This window comes from Ostrea edulis, chromosome 7 (assembly GCF_947568905.1).
Source record: "Ostrea edulis chromosome 7, xbOstEdul1.1, whole genome shotgun sequence".
NCBI classification, from domain to species: domain Eukaryota; kingdom Metazoa; phylum Mollusca; class Bivalvia; order Ostreida; family Ostreidae; genus Ostrea; species Ostrea edulis.
The window spans coordinates 79,576,976-79,601,286 of NC_079170.1; the positions used below are offsets into that span (position 1 = coordinate 79,576,976).

General features: G+C 36.2%; 1 protein-coding gene across 2 annotated transcripts; it reads right to left on the bottom strand.

The window, feature by feature from the left end:
- Nucleotides 1-547: 547 nt before the first annotated feature.
- Nucleotides 548-15,839, bottom strand: LOC125654391 (uncharacterized). Of its 2 annotated transcripts, none has more exons than XM_048884350.2 (10): nt 15,372-15,839; nt 8,613-8,820; nt 7,380-7,687; nt 6,416-6,556; nt 6,049-6,246; nt 5,295-5,410; nt 4,683-5,131; nt 3,865-4,564; nt 1,494-1,770; nt 548-1,108 (listed from the first exon to the last, which is right to left on the bottom strand). In XM_048884350.2, the coding sequence occupies exons 1-10, from the start codon at nt 15,582-15,584 to the stop codon at nt 683-685; spliced, it is 3,036 nt and encodes a 1,011-aa protein (XP_048740307.1). In that variant the 5' UTR covers nt 15,585-15,839; the 3' UTR covers nt 548-682. The 2 variants fall into 2 exon arrangements, with proteins under 2 accessions (XP_048740307.1, XP_056001412.1); XM_056145437.1 differs by lacking the exon at nt 548-1,108 and adding an exon at nt 1,115-1,314.
- Nucleotides 15,840-24,311: the final 8,472 nt, after the last annotated feature.

Below are 24,311 nucleotides of genomic sequence, written 5' to 3' on the forward strand. Positions count from 1 at the left end.
CAAAAAGTTCCTTATAACCAAACTTCGTTATATCCAATAAAAGTTATTTTCCTCTCATAGGGGAATGAATATCACTTCGCAATAAGCATGGATTCGTTATAAGCGTGAATTCATTATAAGCTTGAATTCGTTTTAAGCGTGTTTTACTGTTTTCATGTAAACAGAGAACTCGTCGATGGAATCGGATGCTGTTGGCAGTCCATGTCGTTCATTATTGCACCACAGTGAATGATTTGATTCCAGTGGAGTATGCTAGTGTGAAAATCCGAGGCCTTTATCCCTAACAGACAACAAGTACTGGGGTATAGCGATATAATCTCAGAGAAGGGGGATATTTGGACACATTTCTGTCCCTAGCTTTTAAAAGGGGTGCCCCGCTATTCCCTTTACCTGTATCGTAGGCTTTAAACACTTTCTATTGTGTCATCCTATTCCCCAAGCGAGGGTTCAAAGTTAGTTATGCAACTAAATTGAAAAAAAAAAAATACTTGTTTTATACAAAAGACAGCTGAATTTTACATTTGTAATACTGGAAATAAATGTAGTATTTGCATTTTTGTCATATTTATTATCCTTCATACATGTATCTATTTCTAAATAAACAATGTGCACATTATTCAAAACACAAAAATATTTTAATTGAAAGATTCAATTTCCAGTTTCATTAATTAACGTCCATTTTTCATTTCACCCGTTGATTCAAACTTAGGAAATCTTCAAAGAATCTTCGCACGTGGCGAGCCTCAGGCCTCTTTCTCGACTCCAGAGTCCAGCATTGCGTGATAATATTGCCCCATTCAGGATTTGGCCGGAAACGATCAAACATTTCCGGTCTTAGTCCTTTTTCCAAAAGTTGTCCCAGTTGCATGGCTTTCACTCCTCTCTTGGTCAGAGCTTCCGAAATGTGGTCAGCCGCATCCACGCCATACCACATTTCCCACAACATGATACCGAGGCTGAATATGTCCGCCTTCCGATTGTAAATGCCTTTCTGTAGATGGATTTCAGGCGCCATGTACACTGGAGATCCCGCGAGAGTTCCCGAGATATCTGTTTGCGGCTTAGAAAGGCCAACATCTGTGAGTTTTACTACGTCATCACTCGTTAGCTGAAAATCAAGATAATTTATTTTCTTTATTCAATCGTATGCTAATAGATGTCATTGCATTGAATATAATTAGATATTTTGTTGATTAAAATCCCACAGTCCCTTCTGTGCGAAATACTTTTTGAATATTGCTCCTGGGACTTATTTTCACGAATTCTTGTCCAAACATGTCTCACGGTTTTCAATTCACGGTTTTTATGTTCATTCTAAAAGACGTACATAAATGTTATCACTAGGTTATGTTAACTGCAGTTTCAATTCATGGATTGGCTTTGAATTTTATATTTCAACTGATTTAAACTTTAATTGAACCTTCAACTACATGAAATATCCTTATCAATTTTCTCCATTATGTGCGTATTAATTTCAAATCGTCTCAACTTACCAAAACGTTTTCAAGCTTCAGATCCCGATGAACCAAGTCCTTGCTATGGAGATATTCCAACCCATGACAAATCTGCGAGGAGTACCGCGCCATTTCTAATTTTGGCTTTTGCTGTAACGATTCGTCTACTTTTCCGGGATTTTGGTAGTCATCGTTGATAAGTCTGTCTTTAAGTGTGCATTCACAGAATTCCAGGATCATTATCCAGTGGACTTTGGCTCCCTTAACTTGTAGTGTGCAGCCATAGTAACGAATTAGATGACGGTGCTCCATCTCTCTGCAATAAAAATATGATTGTTATAAGTATTTACGTTAACTGGTCTTGGGAGTTGTCAAAATAGGGGACCAGTTAAGAGAAAGTAAATGTATTTACAGAGTTGTGATTTAAACCCGGGACAGGGGACATGTTGAAAATGGATTAAAAGCAAGTAAGTGTTGATTTCCTTGTGACAGTTTTGTGCATTACCGCTAAATGTTTGAAAACAAGTTGTCTATTGCGTAAATCCAGGCACATCTGCGTCGAAACGTCGGTCGAAGCATAAACCGTCACCAACTCCGGCATTTACACGTTTTCCAGAATCAAAATATGAATGCTTGCGAAGAGAAGTCGATGAAGGCTATGCCTCTCGACTTCTCTAAAGAGAATATTATAAAGCATACGCAATTCCCTAGTCGCTCAATAGTTATTTTCATTCAATGAACTCTTAAGCACGGTGGGACGCAAAATAGCATGTCGTATGCACGCGGTGAATACAAATGCTTATTGCTGCGTTCATATATTGCCTATAAAGGATGATTACAATACGTCATGCAACCACCCGAACTGCAGGGGCACACAAAATTAGTAGGTTTATGCGTATATGATAATAAAATAGATCAAACAAAAATCGATAATCACCATCTTTCTTTGATTAAAGTATCACATCACTCATGTAGAATAATTTAATATTTACATTTGTAATTGAATGGCCTAATTCAAACAAATTATTCTTGATATGGTCAGTTTAATGTATACAACGCTGATACAGTATAACAAAGTTTACGCTTTCATAGCTTTTATCCTTATTCACATAGCCAATTTATACTATAAATACATGTACATCTTGTACCCAACCACGCGTTCAACAGAATACTGTACGTACCTCCATCACAAAAGAGCTGATATCTTGGAAATTGTGTATTGAAAAACTATCAAATAATAAACAAAGGTTGGATTTTTTTTCACTTTGAACGAAAGTACATATATAGTGACATAAAGGCCTAGATGGATTTTCTAAATAGGCAAAGTCATTACTACAAGTAACAACTGACGCGGTATTTTACTTTAGACACGACAACATAACAATCTATGCGACATTTTACTCCAAATACAAATTTAAGACCCTTTCCCCTCTTTCTAATAGTTGCATAGTGTAAAATCAAAACTGGTACATGTATGTTGGAATTTATTATCTGTATTCCATAGTTCGAGGTTAAAGTCACATATCCACGGTTATAGAAAATTAGATATCAACCTAATAAGACAATAATTTACAGTAAAAAAAAAAGTCCAACCAAAATCATCATGTTTTGGGAGAAATCCCATGGGATCGATAATTCCATTATTTCCAATTGTAAGATAGATAAACTTACATAAACATTAGAATTGCATGTCCCATAATAAAAACATGCGCATTCTTTGTATCGTACAGCTCTTTGCTGAGAGCTCTCGTTAGCTTGGTACCACACAAGTGTTGTTGTTGTTTTTTTTTGTCAAAGTCCTTCCTCGGTCACTTTTTCAGTGCCTATATAGTAGGAGCAATTATCCTATTTAAAATTTCCTGGAGAAATTTCCCCCAAATATGCAGGTACCACCTTATACACATGTAGAAAACATTATCCTAAGGCAGTTTTATCTCCCCTCATATTGATATTGATGAGATATCAAATTTGAAAGGATTAAAACCCCACCCATTCTCTAATCTGATGTTCGTCTTTAAAAATTACAAATATACAATCATGGAAGACTTCAAAATGATGTAGTAATTTGGAATGTATGTCAAGGAAATTAATTGGTTTTTAATTTGAAATGCATGTACTATGTAGGAAATAATAATTTGATAGCTAACAATAAGATCCAAAATCGTCAACTGGCGACACAGCACTGAATACATGTACATACAGCGGAGTGTTTATACAAATTGAGCAAACTGAGATTCTGTATGATGGCCTATTCCTCTAGAACCCCTGACTCTAACTTCCGGATGGGAAAGAGAAAACTGAATAGGAAAGACAGATCTGTATGGGAAAGACAGATCTGGATGGGAAATACAAAACCAGATGGGAAAGACGGAACCGGATGGGAAAGACGGAACCGGATGTAATACCTCACCTCATTGTGTGGTCCTCCAACAAGATATCAGATACCGTGTTGGATTTGATCGAATCTTTAAACCACTTCAGAGCCACATTTTCGAATTTGTCACCCTGTCGAAGTTTGGCGGCATATACATCTGCAAATGCACCACTTCCAAGCTTTGATCTGTCGCTCCATTCCAAATCTCGTAGCCGGTAGTCCTTCCGCATGATATCATGTACGTATAACACGTCTAAATTCCCCTGAATGACAGAGCATTTCCGGATAAGTTCCGGAACTTCATGCATACATTCGGCGGATTCCTCAAGCTGTTTTTCTATCTCAATTATCATATCTTGATCCGACGAAATGAAGTCCGGAATTTTTCGAGCCACCAAATCAATTCCCTTTGTATAACGCGTGAGATAGATTTCTATATTTTTAAAAAGTTCTTCTGCGTTAAAAATATTTTGTAAGTAGAGATCGGTAGCTTCTGCCATGCTCACTTCCGGTGATTTCTTCTTGAAATTCTTGAAGTGAGACTTGACTCCTTTGCTGTTGTCGAATCTCCCAGTGATACTAACAGCGCCCCCTAGCGATCGAACTTTGAGGTCTGCAATTTTGTCATCTTTTTTATCATTTTTCTTCTTGGCTTTCGACTTCCTACCCCTCGGACCACCTCTCATTGATTGATGTAGATCTCTGATTATGGCGTTTTCTCCGGCAATAAGAGTACCTACAATTTCGGCAATATAAAACTGTTAAAGATTTAAAAATGAGATTCTGGTAGGTTTCATGCCACAAATATCACAATACTGTAGCTGCAAAATACGAAACTAATAAATTGTGCTTACTTTCTATCTCACGGATCTGGTCCTCCATCAGCTCACAGTCTCGTTTCAGTTTGGAAATAATCTTATTCTTGAGAGTCCTTATTATGTTATACTGTTTCTCCCACCGGTCTATGGTCATACATACTCGATTTTCAATAATTTCCGAGGCATCCATGATGAGCTTTTTCGTATCTTTTGAACCTGGACATTCCCTTGGTTCCCAGACTTTGCAAACTCTTCGGAAGTCCTCGGAGTTAACCAAGCTCTTCACACTTTCGTATAGACTTTTGATTTCAAACTCCATCCCTCGTCGTAGATCGTCCACTGATTGCATGGCCTTACATTGAACCGTTTGCATCCGGGCCTTTATGTCCTTGATCATTTCCTCCTTTTCATTATTGCTGCATTTCGCCATGTTGTTGGCAACTTTCAACGAGTATATGGATCTCTTTAGGATTTGGGAGATAAATCTGAAAGTATGCATATTTTTTCTATTAATTAAACTATTTCTGTTTTTGAAAATATGCCAGTTTATAAGTTTGATCCCTGTGACGTTTAGTGACTGATTTCTTGTGGAGATCAGTATTTTAAGGAGGCTGTGTATACTGGATAATGATGACGATTGATGCTGACCTGTAGTGAATGTTCAATTTATTCTCAAGGCTAGCCGGAAGTAGCAGCTTAATCCCAGCCAACATGGCGTGATGTTCCGGTGACATTTTACCGAGGGTGCTGTAGTGCCTCTGCGTCTATGGTGATAGAAAAGCATGTACGTGTAAGTTTGTAAATTAATGGTATATCTATGACGAAATATAGATCTAATTTGTCATTACACAAGACATAAAAACAAATCAACGATCTCTGCAGTTTACTAAATGTGTGCATAGTTGTAAGGTACTTCATGAAATGGATTTCATCAACATGTACAATGTATGAATGATCCTCTGTCATAAATGTATTGCTTAGATGCACGTTATTTTAAGATATACATGGATTTGGGAGCCTCATTAGTATGTTTGATGAATGTTCATAGTTTGGAGGGACCTCATGCATGTGGTCATGATGTGGATTGTTGTGAAAGACCTCAACAATGTGAATGGCTTGGAGGGACCTTATTTGTATGAATGGTTTGGAGGGACCTCAACAATGTGAATTGTTTGGAGGAACCTCATGAATGTGAATAGCTGGGAGGGACCTCAGTAATGTGAATTGTTTGGATGGATCTCATGAGTTGGAATGGTTTGGAGGGACCTCATGCATGTGGTCATGATGTGGATTGTTGGGAAATACCTCAACAATGTTAATGACTTGGAGGAACGTCAAGAGTGCAATGGTTTGGAGGGATCTCATGAATGTGAATGGTTTGTAGGTATATCATTGGGAATACCTCATCCACAGACATGAAGAATAGCTGGTCCTCTGTGATATTTCGGAAGAACTTTTGTAGCTTTCGCATAGTGTCGATTCTAACTTCCTCTTTAAATTTGTCGGGCACGGTTTCCCATTTATTACAAATAAACATGGTGCAGTCGTGGTGCATTTCTTCATCAGTCATATTTACTACTGTCCGGAGAAAATCCTTCAGCTGAAAAAAATGCCAAATAAATGGTACATATCAAATTCCACTTGGGCAAGACAGAATGTTTCGGTTGTTAAGCATTACAAAGCTGTACAAAATTTAACTTTTTGAAAAATATATCTAGTTACCTATACAAGATCCACTTTTGACTACATATACCGAAATGAAAACTTACCCTCCCTTCATGCACCCCACCAGCGTTTGAGCTGTTGACGACGTAGATAAACCCAAAAGACTTTTCCAGATATCTGCTAACGTGCTTGATCAGAGTTTTACTCTCTCCCAGACCAGGAGTATCCACTAACACAATGCCCTCCTAAAAATCAAACATCCATCAAACGTTGAACAACAACAAATGTGTATAGTCTCAAAACGTACTATCATACTATTCTCAGAAACCAAGAGGTCCGTTGGCCACATAGTTCACCTGTACCTGTGCAGTTGCAGTTTTCCACTGAAACATTCAATCCCAATAACATTGCTACAGCATGCTTGTGCAGAAGGTTTGAAATATTGTATATTTGTAGTTCATTGATAAGAGATATTTGTAGGATTTTACCTATATATGCATATGTCAAATTTACACTACATGAGGATGATGGCATATTAATTTGTCAACTCGGACCGTAGTCGTTCTTGAGAAAACTTGAATTTCAAGGATAAAACATAGTTTTCATAGAAATTCTGCTTTTCTGGCTTTGTGGTTTTATTAGGACGGCGTTCTAAACCTTACAAACTTTTTCTACAATATCTATATAATATCCCCTTGAAAGGGTACATGCCTCACAAATGAAGAAAACCTAAGAGTGCGTTTTTTCCAAGTTTGGTTGAAAATGGTATAATTGTGGTACCTTAAAAGAAAATAAAAGTATGAACGTTTACAGACTGACAGACAGACATATACACAGACACACTTACACATGTGCAGACTTTTATTTTCTTTTGTCCTACAGATATACACATTTAAAGAAAAGCACATTTACAGACATACAAAAACATGTTAAAATAGAAAAATAAGTGTATAGATACGCATGCATGTGTAAAAACAGACATGAAAAAGGTCAGCATACAAAATGTGTTTCAAAAAGCTACATTAAACATTCGGTTCACCAATTCAATGAAGTCATTTGGCATCTTACCTCTAGCAATGGGAAGGGGTACTGAATTACAATTCGTTCGTACGGACTCTCGTCCATGTCTTCGTCGATCTCCATGATACCATTGGCCAGCTCCTTTAATCCCTCCTTGGAGCTGATGTCAAGTTTTCGCGGAGATTTTTCCTTTCCTCTGGCCTCATACGTTTTGTAGTAGAACGTGGCCGTCTTTCGATTGTCTCTGCTCTTGTGTAGTTCACAAAACGTGCTGGTGCAGGCCAACTGTCGTGTAGGTAGGATGTTTGTCTCCAGGAGAAGATTGATGAAACTACTTTTACCCGCTCCGGTTTCTCCTGTCAAAGTAAGAGCAATTTTATACTATATAGTACATTTTGAAGGTAAAAAGAAAGCTATGGACTTTTATTTAAAAGAATGTAAACTCTAACACGAGTCCTTTAGTTTTAAGGAAAGGTTTTTATTTTTTACTCTAAGAAGGATACCATCATTTTCATGAACTGACTGAACTTTCACGAGTCAGTGTAAATTGGAAGTTTTTATAACGGATGGATCTGTGGTTTTTTCGTCGAGCTCAATGTCCTTAGAGAGCTACAGTTCTATAGAACAGATAAGACTTAACGAAAATGCAGAAAACATTGAATGGAAATCAAGTTTCAATCCACCAGTTATTCTCAAAACACTAGAATATACAAAATTAATCACATGTTTCGCCATTTAATTCAGCGTTTTTCTGAAATCTTGGCAAGTTCCTCAAAATATATGAATATACTTTCAAAGGGCCTATACAATGCAATCTAATCAATTTTTTGGTAGAATAAACATCAATTTCTAGGGCAGAGAGAGAAGGGTATACATGAAAATATGGCAAACAGCTTGAAGAAGACTAGAGAATGCTAGCCTTTTAGATTCGCAGCATTTTTAACATCTCTATAGCGATGAATGGCTGGTGATTACAATAGTAAATGCACCTGTAACGTATCCTGAAAATCGCAGCTTAAATTACTGTCCATGTAACCTGTACAGATATCTGTAGAATTTATAAGTGACAGGTTTTTTTATGAGATCAATAAATGTTCGCGTGTTTTGAGAAATAACATGCTGGGTGGTGTGGGGAGGAGAAAACATTGGCTTCCCTGACTCTAACTATTGAAGTAAAAGGTTCAAATATCTTCATTTTTATTTTCATTTTGAATGTATTCAATTTCAAGGATTTCCTTTACAATTTTGTGATACGTGTATAGGTCTAAAGGGTCCGCTTGCCTGCCACGAGAATGGTACATTCCGGAGACATCAGTTCGTGTTTCCGAACCTCACATTTATGAACAAGGTCTGGAATAAATCGCAGGAGATCGGTTTTCTGTTGCCTTGGCAACCGTTTGAAGAAGTCCAGTGTTTCGTCGATTTTGATTCCGAGTTTCTCCCGTTTTCGGTGATCGTCACGAATGGCTTCGTGGAATCCATTTGAAATCTACAAAATCAGACACCGGTACGAGTTTAATACCAAGTAATGTAATCGTGTACCGTTTTCAAGATAACAATTGTATGCACAACTACGACAGCTTTTTTCTTCTTGTCATATCATTTCTTGATAATTTAGCTCAATATCCGTATCTGTCTATATCATATAAAAATACTTGCATGTTGACAAAAACATGCAGATAAAGTTTCACTTGAGAACATGGTGTGGGAGTACGGGGAATTTGAGGAGATTATACGGCGATTTTGATGATACGCGTCGTTGATCTGAGAATCGCTTTTTCTTTTATGCAACATGTGCAATCTCATGAGAAGTTGCGTGACCGGTAGTGTACAAGAATTATAAGGTCACTGCAAGATGGAGAGAATCTAAAGGACAAAGCTTCCAAATATAGAAACGTGAGCCGTTTTGAAAACTTCATATTCGTGGTTTTAGTGGCGGATCCAACGAAAGGGAAGTCCAGGGTGCCTAAAATTTCTTTGACAAGCAAAAACAGCCAAGAAATATCAAATTATTGGAAATTGGAAAACTAATGGATTTGTGAAATTATTGCACTCGGCCAGGGTTTTAAACACCCAGGAGCCAAAGGATTTTGAAAAATATGATATAATGTATATGTATGAATAAGGCAAAACACAGTGTTTCAAATCTATGACAAAATGTAGAAAAGGTTAAAATTCAATGTCTGTAGGTATGATAGGTCGAATCATCGTCGGAAACCCACGGTTGATTGCCTCTTTCGGAGAGGAACGAAGCTTAATCAACCGTGGGTTTCCGACGATGAGGTCGAACACGATACAGAAATTAAAGGATAGCGATTCAGGTCAAATGGGGGGGGGGGGGGGGGGGGTCCACGGGGAAGTTCTACACCAACCCTCTAAATTAGCATAGGTTGTCAATATTTTCTAGATTATCAATATTTTTTTTACGTACGCACTTCCCAAAATATATCAAGTAGTGGTAGGGCGTATTTTCAATACATGTACATAATTATTGTGTTCGTTGCTAATGAAAGAATGAGAGAGCTCGTGAAGATATTTTACATTTTATGTAATCTGATATCGGTGCAATGTTCTAGAGTTGTTTTAGCTAATCGACGTTAGTACTGTATTTGCATTTATAGAAGGGGAATGCAGATTTAATGTTTATTCAGTTCTTATCAAACAGGGATTGACTGATGAAAGGTGGATCTGGATATACAACTTGTGTATGATTTTTTAATCGGCCTTCAAGGAAGGGTGGGGAGGGGCAGCTGGAAGCCGGAAGAATAATGGAAATTGGTTTGTCAAATAATACATTGACGATCTAAATAAAAATGGGGATCCCGATTTCGACAACCAAAATATTTTTTTTAAAAGGGTGTGTGACAAGCAAAGAAAACTAGATTTTCCCGATTTGTGAATTCCTAATTCGTAAAGGGGGGGGGGGTGAAATCTTCTCATGTGACTAAGTAAAAAAAAATTCCCTACCCTATATTATCTTAAATCGTGGGAGTGGGGTGGAGACGGCCATACTTGGCTGACTTTCAAGCTTACAATTTTCTCCTTCACTACTAAAGTCTATCAAAAATAGTATGGGGTGGGGGTGGGGGTGTTAGTCACCCAATATAACTTTAATTGCATAACATAATAACAAATAATCATCATTGTCAAAAAGGATGGGGCTAATTCTACATGCCTGCTTCATTCGAGGAAATCAGAGTTATTAATGGTCTATATATATATGAAAATAACTATCCCCTCTCAAGCGCCTCACAAACGATATAAATGACCTCATGCAAGTTTTACCACAATCATTTCAAACTTAGAAATAGTTACTTTTTCTGATGCTGTTCTCCCTCTTACTTCTATGCATGCAATGGCATCAAATCTGTTGTTTACTCAATTCAATAAAATACCTAATTCTATTTTTATCTTGGTATAAGAAATGCCCAAGTTCTTAAGGACGAATATCACATGGTCATACTGGTTGACTTCCTTTAGAAACTTGAATGATAATATAAATATCAGTAATTTTAAATCTTATAGTCTAGCTGGGTAGATCAACAGGTTAGCATGTTGAGTGCTGATATGCATTTCGTGCACTCGAGTCTGACAAAGGCTATTTAAAAAAAGACTCAGATTACCTTACACTAAAACTGCATTTTTAACTTTAAAGATTAATTTGAAACTCAAACATTACTGTACACATTCTTCACTATCCACACATATCAGCTTTCTGTGGTTTGTTTTCCTCCTTAACTTCGAATTCAGAATCGAATACAGTTATCTAAATCTACATTTATTCCGAAGTTTGTGCACTTCGTCACTTTGTACTTCCGAAGACATTGGACGTTCGGAAAGTTTCCTGCTGCAATGTGACAAGTAAGCAAAGAGACTATGCACGTATACAACTGTACATGTATTACAATTTCTACTTTACGTTATGCAACTTCCGTTGACTTTTAAAACATCATAATAATTATGGCTCTCAATTTGTCTTTGCAATATATATTGAAATAGCTTTTCCCCTTGCTATTCGAAAATCAAAGTTGATAGCAAACAATTCATAGACTTGAATGGTACATATTAGGATGATTATGATTGGATAACCCCAAGCCTCCGATGCGATTGGATGAGATCCAACAAATGATGGGAAGTAGAAGACGCGCCTTCAAAGTTAATATAACATTTGATTTTTCTCAACATCGGGCCAAAAATAGATCAGTAATTTCAGATTTGTGTACAATGTTACTTCTATCACGAACTGGAATAACAATTATTGTTGATTTTTTGCAGTAACATCGAACCCGGTCTGTAGATGACTGGTTAAGTTTTACATGCTTTAGTACCCTATTTCGATGTTTTATAAGATAAACCAAAACATCGCGTCTCTTTTCACTTTCAACTAAGTCTTCCATTTTAGCTGCATACAAAGATGGCCGACCAGACATTTTTCCCTAGTTGAATTCTAGTTGTCAGTTTCGATGTTATTGTATAATAATAAAATTATCGACATTTTTAGATCACAACCAAGCTTTAATTGCCTGCGATACATACATAATATTCAAGGAGCCGGGGGGGGGGGGGGGGGGGGGGGGGGGCGGCGAAGTGAATATTGTACTTCGAGGGTTGTTAAAGCTAGCATCGCATTGCCCTCTGTAATGTAAAAAACTGTATGATATTTATAGCATACATGGATTTGCATTCATTTATTCGTATTACATGTAATTACACATTACGATTAATGAGTGAATAATCATAGTGTGTATTGATTTGTTATTGTAATATATAATGATTGGGTATATATAATTGTGACGGCATACATAGATCTAGTTTCTTGCTTTCTGTTTACTAAAGTTTGAAATAAATCGTTGTTAATATAATTTTGCCACTCAGTTAAGGTTTGAAATAGATCTTGTTAATAAATTTTCGTTAGTATCTCGCCGTAAAATGACTGAAATATTGTTAAACTGGCGTAAAACAGTAATCCATAAATCAATCAATCCGCCACACAGTTGATATGCATGTACATATAAATCTTGTATAATAGATCATAATTACATGTTGGATAATACAATGTAGGTCACAGTTACATGGTGGAAAGTACGATGTAGGTCACAGTTACATGTTGGATAATACAATGTAGGTCACAATTACATGTTGGATAATACAATGTAGGTCACAATTACATGTTGGATAATACAATGTAGGTCACAATTACATGTTGGATAATACAATGTAGGTCACAGTTACATGTTGGATACCGGTAATACAATGTAGGTCACAGTTACATGTTGGATAATAGATCACAGTTACGTGTTGGATAACAAATTACAGTTACATGTTGTATAATGAATTACATCTACATGTTGTATACTGAATTATATTTGTATGTTGTAAGATAAATTACAGTTACACGTTGTATAATTAATTATATTTGTATGTTGTAAGATGAATTACAGCTACACGTTGTATAATGAATTATAGTTATATGTTGTAAGATAAATTACAGTTACACGTTTATAGATCACAGTTACATGCATATCCTTTATTTCATTAGATCCACGCAGTAATAAGTTGGCTGTAACATGTTTTTATATTGTACAAAGCATTTCCATATTCAGGAGAACAGAGACTAATGACTACAGAGATAGGCTTAAGCTCACTAACTTTCTTTTCTAAATAGAATAAATCTGATCAAGATTGAAAGACCAAATGAAAGCACTAATACGTGACCCTTTCGTAGTCAATTCAGCGGTTCATTACTACTGTTTACAAATTTGTTTTTAAATGGGATTAATGAGTCCTCGCCCCAGCTCTCATAAATGTATGCAAGCACGTATAAAATACAATGGCAATCCCTTAACCTTCCACTATAACTCAGAGTTGACAGATATTGAAATACAGAATAACTAAAAAGGTTACCTCGAATTCCTCCTATAAAATTAAGAAAGACGTGTAATATTTTCAGATTTTTCTTCTTTCAATTTTATGAAATTACATCAAATGAAATGATTATGACTTTCAGGCATGCAATCAATAGTTGCTAGGTCTTGGTATTTTTAATGAAAATCAATGTTTACACGGTATTTGTGATAGGTAAATCCCCTTCTGTACAAGGAAGTGAATATAGCCCGTCCACAGGAGACGCAATGAATGAAATTAATCACAAATAATTCCAATGTTATTTATTACAATTGTTTTGATTAGACAAATATAAAGCTGAACAAGAGTTCATAAATCCGAAAACGCGATGTATTCATACACGCCTGAAAACAAATAACATAATGCGGGGAAACTATTCCAATTTTTGCAATTGTTAATACAGTGAATGAATTGGAATTATAAGAATCAAACATTCTTTTTGAAGCACTTTTATTCAGTTTGTGAGTAAAATGTCCGGAGTTTACATACACATCGATAAATTCTTCAAAAAGAATGTTTAATCCTTTAATATCATATACCGTGTGTTTTGGTGTTGTTGTTTTTAGTTGGTTTTTTTTTTTTTTTTTTTTTTTTTTTAATTTTCACCATTTTCATCAACTAAAATTGTAATAAAAATCATTTTCTTGAAAGAGAAACTTAAGGTAGTACTCTACATCGTCATAATGGCTGACTTCCTTTAAAAACATGGATGACAAAATCGATATCAGCAATATTTGACTTTTCCTTTTCTATTTAAATACCTAGCCGAGTGGCTCAGTAGGTTAGAATACCGACTGCTGAACTGTAGGTCGCAGGTTCGAGTCCAGCAGGGGTTTTAAATTTTTTTCAGATATCCTACACTTTTCATCTACATCAAATTTCTCTGGTGTAGCATACCTCCTTAACTTGAAATTTGAACTTGAGTCTCAGATTTTGTTAAAATGTTGTTTTTTCTGCGCAAGTAAAAGAAGATGATAATTTTTTTTCAAGAAATCTGTGGACAGATCACCAAATTTTTAACGGTGTTTAACACCATAGAAAATATAAAAGTTCCTAAAATTTACTAAGTACAACCATAATAAGCCAAACAAATAAATCTGAACATATCCTTCCGACATTTTGTTTGTATATGTAGCAAGTGTCCGTAGTGGCATTTCTTACGGACATTTTACAACCACCTTCTATTTCCTTCATAGGAATACTTACACTGCATAATACACATGTACTAGTAACAGGAATACTTACACTGCATAATACACATGTACTAGTAACAGGAATACTTACACTGCATAATACACATGTACTAGTAACAGGAATACTTACACTGCATAATACACATGTACTAGTAACAGGAATACTTACACTGCATAATACACATGTACTAGTAACAGGAATACTTACACTGTATAATACACATGTACTAGTAACAGGAATACTTACACTGCATAATACACATGTACTAGTAACAGGAATACTTACACTGCATAATACACATGTACTAGTAACAGGAATACTTACACTGCATAATACACATGTACTAGTAACAGGAATACTTACACTGTATAATACACATGTACTAGTAACAGGAATACTTACACTGCATAATACACATGTACTAGTAACAGGAATACTTACACTGTATAATACACATGTACTAGTAACAGGAATACTTACACTGCATAATACACATGTACTAGTAACAGGAATACTTACACTGTATAATACACATGTACTAGTAACAGGAATACTTACACTGTATAATACACATGTACTAGTAACAGGAATACTTACACTGTATAATACACATGTACTAGTAACAGGAATACTTACACTGTATAATACACATGTACTAGTAACAGGAATACTTACACTGCATAATACACATGTACTAGTAACAGTGTTTTTCTATACATGTACCTTTCGGAATACAACACAAGAAAACCACTTTTTTGCATACATTTACTCTCTCTCTCTCTCTCTCTTTCTCTCTGTCAGACCGCTCTATCTCTCTATCTATCTATCTATCTCTCTCTCTCTCTCTCTCTCTCTCTCTGTATGTCTGACCTCCCTCCCCCCCCCTCTCTCTCTATCTCTCTCTCTCTCTCTCTCAGACCTATCTCTCTTTTTTTTTTTTACCTCTTTCTTCACTCCTTCCCCGGACTGTCGACCCTTTTCCCGCCAGTGTTGCAGCAGAATCTGCACGGCTTGCTCCTTTTCCCGGATCCCCCGGGCTTGAAGCCCCCAGCTCTTCAGAATTTCCCGGGCTGTCAAGAGATCCGGGATGTTTAGAATATCTTCCTCGCACGTGACGCGGTAGCTATCCTTACGAACGAAACTCTCAGACGACATTTTGTTTTACACTGAAACTCTCGCAAAGTTACCGGGCTTTTCTTCCTAATCCATGTCTCTGTGTGTCGTCTTTGTATCCGGTACCAGATAGGCCACTGTTAGACCCCGTCACGGACGAGGAGTTTTGCTAGCGCATTTCGATTATAATACCTGACGATTTAAAATCTTCCTCATTCTTGTCAAAACATTCACAGCCCGTCCTCAATGCCAGGTCTCCTTAACAAAAAGACTGGGCAGGTACAATAGGTAAATGCACACCCAATAGTGCGTTTTAAGGGCTTTTTAAATGTGCTACGTGGTGCATGTAAGCATTGAACATTCCCAATTTTAGACTAGGCGCATTGAATAAGAACAAATAGTAATGATCTATGTACAGTCCATTGTTTAACAGCCTGAATCAATACACAGTCTCTCTCTCTCTCTCTCTCTCTCTCTCTCTCTCTCTCTCTGTGTGTGTGTGTGTGTGTGTGTGTGTGTGTGTGTGTGTGTGTGTGTTTTAGACCAGTTGGAAAGTTAGTGTACGTGTATCAATACCATCTTAACGCCTTTCATCAGTAAAAAGAAAACGCAGAACACAGGAGGTTAAGATATCGTATGCTCTCTGAATTTAACTTGAACTGTATGGAAAATCACATTGTATAGAATATAAGCATAAGAAACGAACAAAAAATGTCTACCAAAAACTATAAATAAAATACACGTATGTCGGTCATGAAGCAAAATCTATTGATTTTTAAAAATCCTTTTTTTTTTTTTTACAATTAGCAAGGGATTAATTGTCTCGTTTTAAACTGTTCACTTGTTTTATCTGGTCAAAGATAAACAAATTAAGCTAGAAAATTGGAGAAATCATTTGAAGCTGTGAGTTTTCGGGTAGCATTTGGCTTTCATGAATATTTGATGGAAGTTTGAACACGAGTTTAGTTGGAAAATGTGGAAGGATTCTTTTAATATAAATGTTTGAGACAGCAATGCAGGAATTCAGATATAAGCCCTCAGCCCTGCCCATATGTTTTGCGCCGTAAATTGCAAGTTATCATAAAGGGTGGATCTGTAGCTCTCTGGCCTGTCCCAATATTTTCCCAGAGAGCTACAGATCTGTAGCTAGGCAACACAGGGCTACTCCCCATAGTCTGTCGAGGAAGCTGATTCAAGAAAAGGGCATTTAGAAATCCTGTATATATTTTTTTATATTTGTGCCATAGCCCACCATTAGCCGTTCCTGTATAGTGGCAGATCCAGAATTTCCGAAAAGGGGGGAGGGGGCACATGTGAAAGTCAAGTATTAGTCAAAATACTCAGCCATTTTGGTTTCCAAATCTGCATGGAATTTGCCTCGTAAATTTGATGTGAAAGGAGGGGGCTTCTAACTCCCTCCTTCTATAAACAGATCATACGACATGGGCCCAAGTCTGCTATGGGGCAAAATTACCCCTTCCTGGAGAAGAACAAAAAAACATAATTTGGATATATAGAAATATATCCCAAATGTTACTACCAAACTTCCGGTCAGAATTTGACCGGAAGGCGGCGAAATTTCTGAAAAATTATGTACATTATGATTTATTTTCCGATCAAAATAAATTGGAGTTGGGGCGAAAATATAGGGTAGGTCGGGTGACCGTAAACACACTTTTGTTTTGGCCCAAGATCCAATGCATCATAATATGTCCTAAAACCACGGGATCATACATCTACAGACATTGAGTCTACACTGCCCCCACTGTTGTCTTTGGTTGGTGGGGTGTGCCTATCCCCAGACAAGAGTTGGACGTACAGGCCTAACGAATTATTGCTGGGCCTGGGTCGAGCTGACGACCTTTCGAAGTGCACGAGGAGCAGACACCTATTGCCCAACGGGGTCTAGTGGAACGATCTGTTCTGGGACTTTCATAAGTTGATAACCCGGGAATTTCATAATCTCAAACAGGGAGTTGTCCAGACTCGGATTCTATCCCGGCCATCGATAACCTGGTACCCTGTTGAACTCGTTTCTCTCGTGCCTAGCACCAACCAGCCGGGAAACAGTTTAGGATATCCCCTGATAACCCGGAAATTTCATCATCTTGGACAGGAAGTCGCCCAGACCTGGATTCTATCATAGCCACTGTTGAAATCAGCATTTTCAAACTATTTTGATGGTAGAGCTCATAATAAGGTTAATCCTCATTTGCCAGGTAGGACGTGATTATTTTCAAAAATTGTTTTCGACTATCTATACCTATAAATTAACAAATTTTGCCATATTTTATCAATAATACGTCCGAAATACCCAAGGAATTGAAGATTTAAAAATACAAGAAGGGGGGTACCGGAAGTCCTGTCCACAAGCACCCGTGATCATATTGCAATACTATAGGCACCCGGACAGGATGCTGATAAAGCAGTTGATGCACTTGTTACTTTTACAGATAAATGCTATGTATCTGTTTTCATTCAACGTTTGAAATGCAATGCTTATATATATTATGAGCTGTTGATTTATAAGTGTTGATTTTAGTCAACCATATGTATGGGGCGGAATTGGATATGATGCATCTACAAACACTGCAGTCTTTTTTTCTTCTTCTTCTTCTTCTTCTTCTTCTTTTCCGTATTTTGGCAAGAGTAATTTCAGTGTGGTTGCCGGGGTTTTTGTTGTATTTTGGTTGGATTAATTTCAATGTAGTTGCCGAGTTCTTTGTCGTATTTTTATTAGAATACTTTCAATCTAGTCGCCGTTCGCACTACACTCTGAATCGGGTACCTGTAAAATGCGAAACGAAACGAAATCTGTGGAAACGAAACGAAATCTACCGAAACGAAACAGATTGTAGAATAGAACTGTGTAATCATGATAATAAAAATGGTATCTCCGGCCCCTGTGAAAGTTACCACAAGTAAATGAAATTATCTCCCCTGTTGATGTGGTTTTTCGGGTTACCTGATACATTTTTAAGTGGTCCATCGGTTATCATCAGCCATTGTTTGAATAAGATGGTGTGATCAGAGAAAGTTGAAAGAAGAAAGATGTTTAAATGTTTAACCTCTTGTTTTATCTCTAACTGCTGAGGTGCGAGTAGTTTCAATAAAGGAAAAAATTAAATAGTATACCATATCATATGAATGCAATTCGGTAAGATATACATACATGTATTACTATTATTAAAAATTATTATTGATATGCAGCAAGTCTAAAGATAACTCTCTATATTTAAAGATATTTAGGGTGTTGCTAAAACGGGGAATTTCGTTTCGCACTTTACAGGTACCCCTCTGAATCCCCTAATAACTCATAAATGTTTGTCGTAAAAGGCGACTGAATGGGGCTCTCCATCGGATGAGACGGCAAAAACAAAAGGTGTGGCATGATAAAGATCCCTTCCTGCACTAAGGCTGTAAGCGCCGAACATAAGCCTAATTTTGCAGCCCTTTGAAACCGGCAGTGGTGACGTCTTTAACCAACGAACCAACCAACTGTCTCTGTCATTGAAACAGCTAATTAATCAAGGTATATCAACACCACACCTAAATTCTGCATTACATGACAAAAACTCATCGTTCAGAAAACAAAGATTCTCTATGTAAACTGTGTCGTTGGCATATTTTAGAAAAATATATGTCTCACATTTTAGACGGAATCTGTCTAGGTATATCTAAGTAAGTGGTGGCTCAAGCGCTGGGTGCACCCCCCCCCCCTTCCTCACAAATATGAACCGAGAGAGAGAGAGAGAGAGAGAGAGAGAGAGAGAGAGAGAGAGAGAGGGGGGGGGTGTCCATAAACACCAAAATATATACATGTACATAGATCTTACTTTGACAGAACTCGGTATTTTCAAGGGCCCCATCAGAGCTTTCTTTAAGACCCACTATGGCCTTAAGACAGCCCCCAAACACCCCCCCCCCCATCCCAGTGTTTCGATCAGTTCAGCTGTATATATTCCTATACGCTACAAAGGATTGGAGAATTACTGTACAAAGCTTGCTAAAACAGTTGAGGACAAGATAAAGGTCTCATATCAGACGTTTCGAAAACGTCTAAAAACAATATACACTTACATTAAATATCATTTTCATAAAAACATGGTTATTCTTTTAAAAGATTGTAACGGGTTTCTGCTCTCCCTTGTAAAACTGATTTACGAGTATGGATCATTTAGTCCGAAAAGGTATCTATATAAGTACATGTATATTGAAAAAAAAAATCTTTCAAAAATTTGTGATAAAGTATTTGTACTTCATTAAAACCAGCTTTAAATATAGACCTGGAGGAGTGCTTTACATAAATTCATGAATCATGAAAACAAACACTCAATTTTATACATTTTCAATATTGAGACTTATTTTGGTTTCCATGCCGATACCCTAGTCAGCTGTCGTATTGACGAGTATCAAGACAGACAACTTCAGACACGAAAAGTGATTCATTGTATTTGAATTATTGCGCTTAGAGAAGGAAACCTTTGGTTATTTTTATCTAAAGCTAAGATTATAATGAAATGATCATAACACGAAGTCTTCGTTGTTTTTCGCGTTCTTACAAATTAAAAATCATGAAAATCTTATCCCCATGATTCCTGTATTGTCTTTCCCGCTTTCTTAGTTATACCTCTAAAATCTATACTTTCGTTTTCGGTTGCTTACTTTCTGTAACACATCTATACCTTATGTGCATATTTTCCGAATATCCCATGCAGAACATCATTATAATTATCAATATTTATAGTGTTAGGGCAAGCCAACACAAGTTTTCAAATTCAATTTTTTACGGTCTTTCGGATAACGTTAAATGGCAAATTTTTCAAGTGTTAAATCGCGTGTATATTAATGTTGCAGTTTTTGTAATTTAAAAATATATTGTTAGATTCTTACTTATCAATATTCAAATATTTACCTTGAAATTATAATTAATAATATGTAGTATATGATCTTGTTATTTAAATAAGAATATTAAAGTACAGTTTATAAAACAAAATATTTTATTGATGCAATAATTTTAAGATAAAGGGAAATAACTCATATGGTGCATACATAAAATTGAGTGATTGAGAGGAATTTGATCAGATAAGTAAAATTTTATTTTTTGGAAAAATCAAGAACATTGTTTATGAATAAATTGAATAAAACTTAAGAAATTTTCAATGAATATTCATTACTGTAGTCACTTTCTTGTAACGTTAGCAGAGGTTATTGTTTTATAATTCGCACCTACATTTTTAGATTTTGAATTTTTTATGTGCCTCGAAGTGAAATCTGTTGTCATTTATACTTATGTATGGTGAAACACAAGTTAAACCGGCGGTGAGTTTCATTATTTATTCAACTGTAAGGTTATAACAAAAAAAAAATAATAAATTAAAATTTGATATTACAAATAAAATAGAAATTCATTATTTAGATTGTAAAAATTATGTTGCATTAATATATCGGGGGGGGGGGGGGGGGTAATAAACTTTCCTGGTTAAACTGTAATGTAGAATTTATCAAATTCCTGACATGCACTATCATACTTGCTGTATTGATGTTGTGTTGTTTTTCTGTGTAATTGTCAAGCGGTTATGAATATTATATATTAGTTACTGGTCACACGTGACATTTAGTTCTAGATTACACAGGGCCGTAAATTAACCTTCAATTTGGAGGAGGCAGGAAATTAGGCGGGGGTCTGGGGGCCGCCCAGGCCCCCAGACGCTGAGCACATTTTGTGCACACTGAACACGTTTCGTGCAAAATCCTTGATTCTAGGGCCTTCTAAGATGTTACTTGACTAACTCATTCTAAAAGAAAGATTTGGAATGCTTTTTAAGGGAGGTATCATGTTCTTAGTTATTGGAAACAACATAAATTCTAATGAACTTTAAATTTTAATTTTTTTTGGCTCAAAAGTTGGAGGAGGCAGCTGCCTCCTCCGTCTCCATGTAATTTACGGCCCTGTTACAAGTGTTTTGATTTTAGTTGTTTTTTTTGTTTTTGTTTTTTTTTTTTATTATTATTGGTTTTTGTACACATAATAAAGTACATGAATACAAGTCATATATAATTATCATTAGGTGCATGGAGAGAGATAGTGAGAAAGAGAGAAAAAGAGAGAGGCATGTTTGAAGTTCCATCTGTTCCATTGAGTATCAAATTTTTTTCTTTTCACCATTCTTATATGCTATATATTTGTGTGTTTCATAAAATCATTTCATTTGTGATATTGCAGCGGGCAAGTTTAAAGGTTTCTTAGTGCATCTTGCAGTATAGACATACTACTTCAGAAATAAAATGATAATGTTTCGTATATCACTATTATTGATTTTAGTTTTAATTTGTCTAGAAAGGTCTTTACTCCACAGATTCATTCAACGCAAAAACGGGTTTTTTTTATTTTATTATTTATTTTTTTTTTTTTTTTTTTTTTTTTTTTTTTTTTTTGGTTCTCGGATTATGTTCAAGTAATGTAGAAAATGGAAACAAGGCCATGACACTATGAAACCACAGGTTCCGAATAGCAGCATCACTTAGAGCTCAAAATCACAGGTTCCGAATGGCAGTATCACTTAGGCCTTTTTTTATTGAGTTGGTTTACGGATCCGCCGCACTGATATTTTAGGGATGTTGGAAAAAAAATAAAATGGTTTTTCACTCCTTTTTATATTTCCGACGCTGTAATTTTTCCTTTTCAAAAAAAAAAAAAAAATAGAAAATAGATTCCGCTGGACTGGATAATTGGACAGACGCCTTCGTCGAAATCTCGGGACAGTCCATAATATTCATGTGTCATGTGTGGAATATCAGTCAACTTCAGCCGGTGTTAACAATTATTCTGCACCTTAGTAATAATGCTTTTTGCTTCCAATAAGTTATCTGTTTATGAAACTAACTTCTAATTAATATTAGTTATGCATTGCATACCATTTAGATATGTAAATCCCAAATTAAAAACAAACAATTTGTTTTCAGATGGCATCCTTGACGTACGTTGGGTTGCACTAATCACCTAAACAAGTATAACCCTACCTGACCTTACCATGTATACATTTTGCCGGGCCGAGGATACACTTTTAAATTCTTATTAATGAATTTTAAAGAAATATTCTTCATAATAAGTTTTAACTTCATCTCGTAAAACTTGTGTACTTTTTCTTCGTCACCAATCGCTTTCTCAATTTGAAGAAATGAAAATCTACAGAGGATTCATACATCCGATAAAACACAAGGCGTCCTTGGTATTGTTGATGTCGCCATTTTTAATCGTTTCTCTTTCGGAACATATCGGTCATTTAGCATATGGGAACAAAAAGGGTATAACTTCCGAAATACGATGCAGACAGATGGAAGTTATGATTTGATTGGTCAAAACAAAGTTCACCAGGAGGTGACCCCATACACCTTCTTCAGATCCTCGTGTAGCGACAAGAAAAAAAGAGAGGAGCGGATCGAGGATCTGATTTTAATCAGATTGGTAATTCTTCATATATTGAAGGAGGTTGAAAACATATTTAACATTATTGAATTCATTGTATAAAATTTGTTGACTACCAACAATAAATGACCTGACCTATCAGAATTTTTGAATGAATGTTTATAGGGTTCAAGATTTTATTTATAACTTTACTTAACTTCATAAATAAAACTTTAAAACTTAAAAGTAAATTTTTAGACAAAATATATGCTTGGTAAGGTCAGTCAGGATTTTAGTACTTCAGGTGCAAGGCATGACAAAAGGCAATTTGTGCACAACCTGACAGAAGAGGCAGAAACAGCAGCCAGACAGAACAACATGAAAAGAGTGTATGAGATCACCAGGACCCTATCAGGAAAGAGATTCAACCCGAGTAAGCCAGTCAAGGACAAGAGCGGGAAAATCATCGCAAGCGACGAGGAGCAAAGAAGAAGATGGGTGGAGCATTTTGAAGAAGTCCTCAACCGACCACTACCGCAATTAGTTCCCGACATAACACCAGCAGAAGAGCCCCTCAGCATCAACACCAAATCCACCAACCAAAGCAGAGATCATCAAAGCCATCAAATCCTTGAAGAACGGTAAGGCAGCAGGTCCTGACGGCACCCCCCACCCTCCCCCACCCCCAGAAGCTCTAAAGGTCGAAGCGGCAACAGCAGCAGAGCTGTTATATCCTCTTCTTGAATAAATGTTTATAGGGTTCAAGAATTTTATTTATAACTTTACTTGACTTCATAAATAAGACTTTAAAACTTAAAATTAAAAGTAATTTTTTAGACAAAATATATGCTTGGTAAGGTCAGTCAGGATTTTAGTACTTCGGGTGATTAGTGCGTCCCTGTATACGTCATGGATGCCATCTTTTGAATGGAAAAACGATGTGGTTCTTTTATTTTGGGATTTACATAACTAAACGGTAATCAATGGACATTGATAGAAAGTTAATTTAATAAATAAATAACATTTTTTAAGGAAACAGCATTGTTGCCAAGGTGCACAATAGTCTCTATATACCACCGTCTTAAGTTGACAGTGAAGAGAATATTAAAGTTGATAATAAAACATTGACCTCAAATCAAGTTCATTTTTATTACTTAACATTTTGTCATTTTAACTTCTTTTTTTTTACCCCCTCCGAATGGATTTGAAAATTTTGAAATCTGTAAACCAATTTTTTTTTTTTAAATTGGCCTTAGAGCTCAAAATCACAGGTTCCGAATAGCAGTATCACTTAGAGCTCAAAATCACAGGTTCCGAAAAGCAGCATCGCTTAGAGCTCAGAATCATAGGTCCCGAATAGC